This window comes from Lathyrus oleraceus, chromosome 2 (genome assembly GCF_024323335.1).
Source record: "Lathyrus oleraceus cultivar Zhongwan6 chromosome 2, CAAS_Psat_ZW6_1.0, whole genome shotgun sequence".
NCBI lineage: Eukaryota > Viridiplantae > Streptophyta > Magnoliopsida > Fabales > Fabaceae > Lathyrus > Lathyrus oleraceus.
Window position 1 is genome coordinate 432,591,941 of NC_066580.1, and position 10,832 is coordinate 432,602,772.

Here is a 10,832-nt window from a genome sequence, read left to right on the forward strand (position 1 = left end):
ACATCTCTTAGGTCTTAAATTAAAATAAATTAACTTAAGAAATAAAATTTAATTAAAGATATTGGTTATTTGGATAAAAATCAATTACATTTTATTTAATTTATAAGACTTAAACCAATTAATTAAAAATGTGAGTCAATTTCCATTCAACAAAATGTTGGTAAAACTTTAAATGTTTGTTGATTCAAATTAAATTAATGAGAAAAAACAGTAACATTATTAACTTTACATAGACAATGTCAAATTAAAAAGCTTTAGATAGATATAGTTTTGACTATTTATTATTGAAACTAAATTAAAATGGTCAATTTGGACTGTAAGCAGCCAAAGGTAGAAGAAGATTGTAAGAAAGGGTAATAAAAAGTGTACATTGAAATCCAAAAATGAATGACCCAAATTATTAACAAAAAAGCTAAACAAGAGAGAAAAAAGTGGAAAAGAGAGTGTTCCATACGTGATCCATTTCCAAAACCTACCTACACCACAAACTAATTTTCTTGTTACTTCAAAATCAAATAAATAAATAAATAAAATACCCAATTCATTGGTGATTCTCTGAATTCAAAAAGATTTGGTTTTTCAATCTGGGTTTTTTGCTTTGTTGGTGAATCTGATCAGAGAAATACAAGGGCCATGTCGTGTTCGTCTTCATCGGGATCGGAAGATGATAATGAAGGGTTTGAGTCTTATCGGAAAGGTGGGTACCATGCCGTTAGAGTCGCCGATAGTTTCGCGGCTGGTAGGTATATAGCTCAGAGGAAGCTTGGTTGGGGTCAATTCTCCACCGTCTGGCTTGCTTATGATACTATCACCTCTGTATGTTCTTCTTTCTTTTTGTTTTTAATCATTTTCACATGTGATTCATGTTTTTGATTTCAAAGCTTTGGATATTTAATGCTATTTTCTGTTATTGAATGAATGGATCTGAATTAGATTATTTAGTTTATTGATTTTGCTTTTGTTCAACGTGTGTTACAATTACAAATTCCCAAATTTCCTTTTTTGTTAGAATTGATATGGTTGAAAATGGGTGAATGGTCCTCACAAAATTGTGACCTTTTTACCTTTTTTTTTTGTCTTTATGCTGGGGAGCAATAAATGTTCATGTTTGAACTGGTTCATATTTGGTGCTTGTTTTTAGTGTATTATGATCCTCCTCGGTAACCGCGATGAATTATACTCTTTGTCTTTAATATCTAATCTAACACATGTACGTTTACTATTTATGTTTGTTGGAAGTATATGGAATGTGGAAGTAATTGTTGGTTCTCAAGTTAAATTCTGATTCTGTAGTTTTTTCTCTCTCTCTCTTTGTTAAGATTTAGGAGCTAGCTTTCTTTTAATGTTGAAAATCATTTTTTTATTAATAAGAGTTTTGATACCATAATGACATGAATTATTGGAGGATCTTGCTAATGTTTGATTATTTTTGTCCACCATTTTGTATCTTTTTCTGATTTTAAGATTTTGGTTTTCAGTCATATGTTGCTCTCAAAATCCAGAAAAGTGCGGCCGACTTTGTTCAGGCTGCCCTCCACGAGATTGATGTTCTTTCATCCATTGCTGACAGTGATCCATCAAATTCAAAGTTTGTTATCCAATTGATTGATCACTTTAAGCACGCAGGTCCCAATGGGCAGCACCAGTGCATGGTCCTTGAATTTCTCGGCGATAGCTTGCTTCGTTTGATCAGATATAACCGTTACAAAGGTCTTCCACTGAATAAAGTTAGAGAGATATGTAAATGCATTTTGATTGGTTTGGATTACTTGCATAGTGAACTTGGTATAATCCACACTGATTTAAAACCTGAAAACATTCTTCTATTTTCAACTATTAACCCTGCCAAAGATCCTTTTAGTTCTGGTTGCTCCCCAATTTTAGAACGGCCCGTGGGAAACACAAACGGTGGACTTCCAAGTCTTATTGAGAAAAGGTTGAAGAGGAGAGCAAGGAGTGCAGTTGCTAAAATATCAGGAAGAACAGCCTCAATTGAAGGAAGAGGAGAGGCGACAAAATCTCGTAGAAATATTGATGGGATTGACGTGAGATGCAAGATTGTCGATTTTGGAAATGCGTGTTGGGATGATAAGAAGTTTGCAGAAGAAATACAAACAAGGCAGTATAGAGCCCCTGAAGTTATACTGAAGTCCGGTTATTCTTTCTCTGTTGACATGTGGTCTTTTGCTTGCATTGCTTTTGAGCTTGCCACCGGAGATATGTTATTTGCACCCAAAGTTGGAAAAGATTATAGTGAGGATGAGGTATGATGCCTTTGCTAATAAACTATTATGGTTTAATTTTTAAATGTTCTACCACTACCATGAATTGTTAACCATAGGTTTCTTTGGCATTATTTGAGATAAAACTGGTTATACAAATTTGATTTCATAATTTTGTTAATAAGTTTTCAGAGTTGTTTTGGGGTGTGTCTGTGTCATAGGTCCTTGGACTAAATCTCGATGATTGCTTTCATGGTTTTGTAGATGTAAAGACTAAATTTTTGTGGCATTGTGAAACTATGCTAATTCTTTTATGTATTTTAAGGAGGTCGAGTTAGGTTCAACCCAAATTCTAAGAATCAATAACTAAAACTATTGAAATAGTTATTAGCAAAAAGGCTATATCTTGTAGTCTCCACCTTCAAAAACTTTATTCTTTGATGATTATGGTCAAGAGAAAGTGGTCAAGCTATAAACTACAATTGCTGGAGTTGGAACTAATCTTTGAAATAAAAGAAGTTTTTTCCATGATCATTTACATCATGAACTTGTTAAAACACTTGGACTATTTGTTACTGGAATAATAAAAATGACTATTGTGCTGATTTCAGGATCATCTCGCCCTGATGATGGAACTCCTAGGAAAGATGCCGCGGAAGGTGAGTTACACTCCCACTTTCAACATGTTTTATTTGGACCTAGATCACCTGTAATAGTAATTTCACGCATTAAACGATATCGACCGTTAATCTAAGACCGGCTGTTAATTTGAGGTCGTATGACCGAGATTAAAAACTGTGTGATGTGTATCTGCACCGAATCAATTCCATTTTATTTCTTGAACTAATATTCTGGCATATCAAATGCTGGTCGATTGCAGATTGCTACTAGTGGAGCTCAATCCAAGGACTACTTTGACAGGCACGGTGATCTAAAAAGGATTCGAAGGCTAAAATATTGGCCCCTCGACAAACTACTAATTGATAGATATAAATTTTCAGTGAACGATGCTCGTGAGTTTTCAGAATTTCTCTTGCCACTTTTTGATTTCGCGCCAGAAAAACGACCAACTGCACGACAATGCCTGCAACTCCCCTGGCTGAACTGCAAGGAGTCATCACCAAATGAAACAAGAAACGAATCTACCGTCGAAAAGGTTAATGTTGGTATGAGCAACCTTCAAATCAAGGTAGGAAAGTGAAGGTGACAGGGCATTTACCACAATCAAACATTTTGGAGGATCAAAACAAAAGTCAGATGTGAATCATCAAATCTTAATCACAACTTTAACATGAATGACTATAGTACTGATTGCATTTTCTTTTCGGTTTTTTCGATTTTAATGAGATTCTTTCCATTGGATTCTTAACTACAGAGATGTAAATTAGTACAGAATTTTGTTCATGCAGAGATATCTGACGACCGAGTTTGAATTTGCGTGTATATTTTTCAGATGTTGTAAGTTGTAACATTCATCCAAATCTAATCTTGTTCAACATAAGAATGAGCAATATTTAATCAAACACTACAATAGATGATTTACGAGGATTTTTTACCAATATACCCCACTTTTTCAAATAAATTCCCAAAATAACCCAGTTTTCAAAATATTTCCCAATATACCCCACTTTTAGAGGGAGGCGCCAATTGGATTGGCGCCCCCTCTTAAAAATTGCAAGGAGGCGCCAATTGGATTGGCTAGGGCACCTGCCCTAGCCAATCCAATTGGCGCCTATGTGTAATTTTTAAGAGGGGGCGCCAATCCAATTGGCGCCTCCCTTAAAAAAGCCTCAAATGAAAAAACTTTCAACATGAAAGTTGTAGATCTTTTCAAGACAATGAATTTGGATATAAATTTTGCATCATTTGGATTTTTTATGAGAAAGTTATGGGCAGTTGAAGTTGGACTTCTGAGTTTTTTAACTGTTATCTGAGTCATAATGTTTTGTATTATTGCATGTGTTTCTTTTAGGAATATGAATTTTTGTCCAACATAACATTTGAAGTAGACATCTTAAATTTTCCATTGCACTTGGTCCCACCTCAAAATAATTAAAAATGACTGAGTTAGGTCCCTGCGAACTTGACCCAAAATTAGGGTTTCTGTCAAAACAAGTGTATGTGAATTTTGCCAAAAGGGACCAACTTCAAGCCCTTTAGTTTGAATGATAAAAGCCTCAAATGACAAAACCTTCAACATAAAAGTTGTAGATCTTTTCAAGATAATGAATTTGGACTAAAGTTTTGCATCGTTTGCAATTTTTATGAGAAAGGTATGGGCACCTGAACTTGGACTCTTTGACATTTTATCTGTTATCTGACCTATAATGTTTTGTATTATTGCATGTGTTTGTGTTAGAGTTATGAATTTTTGTCCAACATAACAAGTGAAGTAGACATCTTAAATTTTCCATTGCACTTGGTCCCACCTCAAAATAATTAAAAATGAGTGAGTTATGTCCCTGCGAACTTGACCCAAAATTAGGGTTTCTGTCAAAACAAGTGTATGTGAATTTTGCCAAAAGGGACCAACTTCAAGCCCTTCAACATAACAATAACAAGTCCTTGAATTAGGGTTTCTGACCTATAAATTTTTGTATTATGATATGTGTTTATTTTAGAATTATGAAAGAAACCTAATGTTTGGAGTTTACACAAAGATAAATTTGACATAATACGAATTGATATTAATAAAATTTGGATTTTACACAATGAATCCTAATGGTGATGACTGGGATCACCTAACCGACCTCCGGTCCCACATCCCCTAGCTACCCTAACCCTTGGCCCTAACCCACGTTGACGGTTCTGCACCGGTGGTTGTTCATCTGATGGTCCAGGAGCGTCATTACCTCCTACAGGAGAAGATCCGTTGAGGTATTCAGCCAACTCAGCATAGTCTTCAGTATTCAATGATGGTGTACCGGCGTAGCTGAGCTCATGACCCATGTCAGAGAAGTTGGGGTGTGGTTGACTCATGGATGGGCGACCAGGACGGTTGAAGGGGGACATGGGTGACAATGATGGGTCTAGGAAAGGTTGGAAAGGTTGTTGGGGTGTTTGGAAGAGATATGGTTGTGGGATGTTTTGGTATTGTGATGTTTGGGGTTCTTGGCTACGGTAGGTGATGGGGCGGTTAGTGTTTTGGGTAAGGCGACTTTGGTAGGGTGATGGTGTGGGTGCGAAGCGATGTTCGGTCGAAGGTTGATGGTCCATTTGTTGGTGGTGGTATGGGGGATGTTCTTGGTTTTGGGGTTGGGTGAATGGCATGTTTTGGTTGTATGTTTGTGTGTTTGTGGAACGGAAAGTTTGTCGGATAGGTGGTTGTGAGTAACCGGGCTGAGAATGTTGTTGGGGGTTAGATGTTGAGCCTTCTTGTGTGTAACTTGTCTGGCGTGGGTCGTAGAGGTACATATCATCGACGATGAATTGAAATCCAACTGATCTATACCAAGCCATATAAGTACGACTTGGTTTTACCTCATTTGGCATGACTGCGTCAGTTAAGACATGGTCATGACGGTGCTTCCATTTGCGACACTCTGATCTTGCGAAGGTTTGCCAAGGGTTGTAGTTCCATTGGTCGTTCACTTTACGCATATGCCATTCTCCTAGGCTAGCTGGGGGATCTGGGATATTCTGGACCATACCAAACTGCAGCTTCACACGATCGGTGTTGTGCAGCTCCACTGTTGTGAACCGTATTATCGGTGTGCATGTTGTCCATACGGCTGCGTCTTCAGGGTTGATCTGATGCTCATGATCCATATTAAGGTATGGACGCCAAATGAACTGAAATGTTAAAGACAATAGGATTTAAATGAATGTAGAAAAAGTCAACATAATATGAAGAAATAATGTAATTATTTTGCTTACGTCTGCCGGTCGAAGGTGATCCAACAGGTTGCGATATTGAGTAATACAGTGTCTCGGACATCTTTTGTAATTCATACCGCGTGCCGACCATCTACACCAAAAAGTTAAAATAAATTAGTTATGGGTAATAAACTGTAAGGAAGGAAGTAAAGATATAGCAATTTAAACAACTTACTTTTTTGCATATGGAAAAGTGAAGGGGTTGTTATTGACCGGTGCTAGAGACGGTAGTCTTGACCATCCCCATGCTTGTAGCAAAACAGCACATCCAGAAAATGTAGAAGTATCTTTGTGGGAGTTTTTGCACAAAGAACTATAGAGATAGGCTAGACATGCGGATCCCCAACTATAACTACCTATTCTATCTATATGTCTAAGTAAAGGTAAGTACATAATATGCATGCTAGAACCACTACCTTCGGGAAATAAAAAGGATCCTAGTAACAACATAATGTAACACCTAGTTTTGATGATTCGAGCATCTTCGGTAGAATGCTCATCTAAATAAAAACTATTATAATATGACTTTAGGCGTGAAAGTAGTATACCTTGTCCCCTAGCATTATCATCTAACAAATCAGTGTTTAAAAGCTCCATGCAAATTGAATTTGGAAAGTTGGTCTTACCATTAACAGCTTTGCCTTCAATTCGTAGTCCTAAAAGCATGTAGACGTCTTCTAACGTCACGGTACACTCACCGGTTGGAAACCAAAATGTGTGTGTCTCTGGCCTCCATCTTTCGCATAAGGCTAGAATGAACTTGTTATCTATAGACCAAGACATAATTTTGCTAAGGTGACCAAAACCGGCGAGTTCAACATAAGGTTGAATCATCGGGTCCATTGGGACAAATTCGTGGACTCGAGTGCGAAACCTTGAGACATCCTATAATAGAAATAATGTAACACTTAACTAAGTCGGTATTTCAAAATAAAATGGGGTTGGTGGAGATGAAACATAAAAAAGAAGTATAAGAAAAAACTTACGTATGTCGCGATGTTTGCAACTGTTCCTCTGTGTGCTTCGCCCATTGTGAGTAAAGACATATTGTTGGGGAGTTGGTGTAGATGAAAATGGAAGATTTTGTTGAAGATGAAATTGTAAAAGAAGTAATGTAGATGAAGTAGTGAGAAATGTAGATGAGGTAGTGAGAATGTTGGTGTGGAAGAATTGTTGAAGGAGTGGATCAATTTATAGGCAAATGGAGGAGTGCATGGAAAATTGTGTTTGCATGGTGTCTCCACCTCATTTGGCGACCATGTTCAACATTAAGGAGGGGGCGCCATTCAAATTGGCGACACCATAGGGTACATGCATGCAAGGCTAGTTCTGAATGCTTGGTTTCGAGGACTGACTACATGGGGGCGCCATTCAAATTGGCGACCATGTACAACCCTTAAAGGTAGGCGCCAAACCAATTGGCGCCACCTTCTGCATGTCTGACACGTGACATTGTTGTCTCCTGCATGCTGAACAAAACACTTATGGATGGCTTGCATGATTGACACATCATCTCTGACCATCTTAGGTGTCCGACACGTGTCTGTCTTGTCTCCTGTATGCTGATGACTACCTTCTTGATAGCTTGCCTGACTGACACATCAACTCACACTGTCTTGCAGGATTGACACATCATCTCAGAGACGTGGCTCTCTAGTATCCTGCATGCTGAATACTCACTTCTGTCTTGCATGACAGACACATCAAGTCTTGACTAGCTAGCATGCTTAGGTGTCCGACACGTGTCTGTCTTATCTCCTGTATGCTGATGACTACCTTCTTGATAGCTTGCCTGGCTGACACATCAACTCACACTGTCTTGCAGGATTGACACATCATCTCAGACACGTGGCTCTCTAGTATCCTGCATGCTGAATACTCACTTCTGTCTTGCATGACAGACACATCAAGTCTTGACTAGCTAGCATGCTTGACACATCAACTCACACTGTCTTGCATGACAGACACATCAACTCTTGACTAGCTAGCATGCTTGACACATCAGGTCACACTGTCTTGCATGACAGACACCTCATCTCTGAAATTACTTGCATGCTTGACACGGTATCTCAGACTAGCTTCAATGTGAGACACTGATACCATCTATTTAAGTGTCTTACTATCACATTCATATGCACTTGCAAAATCCTTTTCATCTTCACTCACATTCATCTTCACTCACATTAATACTTATCATCTGCAAAATACTTAGCATCTTCACTCACATTCATCTGCACTTGCAAAATAGTTTTCATCTCCAAAATGTCATCTTCATCATTATACAGTATCAACGTTCACTGCAACGGTGAAACTTTTGAGTCTGAGATTCATGGTTTTTGTTTTAAAAACACTGATACCATTAGAGTCACGATGAAGAGAAATGCAACCTTTTTGCATTTCAAAAAAAGAATACAATCCTTCATAGCATCAGGTAATGTGTCAAAGATGACATATCAGAATCCTATATTTTTGAGAATGGTCAATGCAAGTTTTCCCCCTAAAGATACGAGACGATGAAGATGTTGAAAGCATGTTTCTTAGTCATCAACATTCAGGCATGGATTGTATCGAGTTGTACATTACTCTACAGCCATGTATACCGTCTCAACAGTCTCAACTAACAGATCAGGATCCAGCTGGTGGAGATGCTGCAGATGATGCACAATGGTCAGATGAACTCAACCCAGAAGCAGAAGTAGAGGTCGGCGTTATTGATGAAGAAGAAGAGGAGACTGAGATACAGGTTGATCACATCCTGAATAACGACGATGAAGATGAGGCTCAACCACCACCAATACCTCCTACTCATGCCTATATTCCTCCTCAACATATGACAAATATGGCTCTTAACGACGATGAAATGTCCGACAGTGTCTTCTATAATCCGTATCCGAGACCAGTAGGCGAATTAAAGGTGGGAGACATGTTTCGTACCAAAGAGGAATGTGTCTTGGCAATCAAAAAATACCACATGAACAACTTTGCTGACTTTACGGTGAACGCACTGATTCTAGAAGGTATGTTATCGAATGTCGTAACATGCTTTGTAAATTTCGTTTGGCTGCATCTTACAAGAAGAAAAATGACTCTTGGGAGATCGCTTCAATAGACCCACCACACAGTTGCGTCGCAACGACCGTTGAACAAGATCACCGTAAACTGAGCACAGCTTTGATATGTCGAGACATTCTGCCATTGGTAAATAAAGACCCATCAGTGAAGGTGAGTATAATTATATCTCATATCCGAACAACATATAATTATACTCCATCTTACAAGAAAGCATGGATTGCGAGGACAAAGGCTGTTGAGTATGTTTTCGGAAACTGGGAGGACTCATTCAAGGAATTACCACGGTTTTTATGGGCACTAAAAACTTATGTCCCAGGAACTGTGGCAATTCTGGAGACAGTGCCAGCAATGATGCCAGACGGAACCTGTGCTACAGGTAATAAAATATTTCACCGTCTCTTTTGGGCATTTGACCCGTGCATCAGAGGTTTCTCTTTCTGCAAACCTCTCCTACAAATTGATGGCACTTGGTTATACGGAAAATACAAGGGTACGTTGCTCATGGCAGTTGCACAAGACGGTAACAACAATGTATTTCCCATTGCCTTTGCTCTTGTTGAAGGTGAAACGGCTGGTGGATGGGGTTTCTTTCTTCGACATCTCAGAACGCATGTCGCTCCACAAGCCAATCTATGTTTGATTTCTGATAGACATGCTGCCATCGAAAGTGCCTACAACAACCATGACAACGGATGGCATGATCCTCCTTCTACACATGTCTACTGTATCAGACACATTGCACAAAACTTCATGCGTGCTATAAAAGATAAGAATCTTCGCAAGAAGGTGGTGAATGCTGGGTATGCTTTAACTCAACCGTCTTTTCAATATTATCGTGATGAGATTCGTCTGTCTAATGAAGACGCGGGGAGATGGATAAATAACATCCCAGTAGAGCAGTGGACAAGAGCATTTGACGGTGGTCGTCGATGGGGCCACATGACAACAAACATTGTGGAATGCATGAACGGGGTTTTCAAAGGAATTCGAAACCTGCCGATAACCGCCTTGGTAAGATCAACCTATTATAGGTTGGCTTCTATGTTCGCAACCAGAGGTGAAAGATGGAGTGCAGTGTTAATGTCTGGACAAGTATTCAGTGAGTGTTGCATGAAGGTCATGAAAGAGGAGAGCATCAAAGCTACGACACACGCTGTAACAGTGTTTGACCGTCAAAGACAAAATTTCAGCGTCCAGGAAACAATGGGCAACAGCGACGGGAGACCAAACTTAGCCTACGCGGTTAAACTACACAAAGGTTGGTGCGATTGTGGAAAATTTCAGGCCTTCCGCATACCTTGCTCCCATGTCATTGCAGCATGCGCTTATACTCGTCAAGACGCTTACACCCATTTATCTGATGTGTACAAGGCAAACACCATCATGAATGTATATAGTCAAAGCTTTTCAGTACTACCAATGGAGGATTACTGGCCTCCATATGAAGGAGATATTGTTTGGCACAATGAAGAGATGCGTAGAAAGAAGAAAGGAAGGCCAAACAGCACACGTATCAGAACAGAGATGGATTCCACAGATAAAATGATAAGATTATGTAGTATCTGTCGTCAACCAGGACACAACAAAAACAACTGTCCCAATCAAGGAGCATCATCTAGATCTTAAGATTTTTGTAACATTTTATCTAGACCTTAAGCTTTT

General features: G+C 38.8%; 1 protein-coding gene across 1 annotated transcript; it reads left to right on the top strand.

The window, feature by feature from the left end:
• Positions 1 to 315: 315 nt before the first annotated feature.
• LOC127119982 (uncharacterized) lies at positions 316 to 3,783 on the top strand. Its single transcript, XM_051050363.1, has 4 exons — positions 316 to 816; positions 1,479 to 2,264; positions 2,834 to 2,881; positions 3,103 to 3,783. Exons 1-4 carry the CDS (start codon positions 634 to 636, stop codon positions 3,421 to 3,423), a joined length of 1,338 nt encoding a protein of 445 aa, XP_050906320.1. The 5' UTR covers positions 316 to 633; the 3' UTR covers positions 3,424 to 3,783.
• The last annotated feature ends 7,049 nt before the right edge of the window (positions 3,784 to 10,832 follow it).

What these genes read in the sequence shown, in the direction of transcription:
- LOC127119982 (XM_051050363.1), top strand. Translation starts at nt 634, where the DNA reads ATGTCGTGTTCGTCTTCATCGGGATCGGAAGATGATAATGAAGGGTTT. An exon ending in AAGATTATAGTGAGGATGAG is followed by an intron (nt 2,265 to 2,833) that starts GTATGATGCCTT and finishes TGCTGATTTCAG; the next exon opens with GATCATCTCGCCCTGATGAT. An exon ending in TAGGAAAGATGCCGCGGAAG is followed by an intron (nt 2,882 to 3,102) that starts GTGAGTTACACT and finishes GGTCGATTGCAG; the next exon opens with ATTGCTACTAGTGGAGCTCA.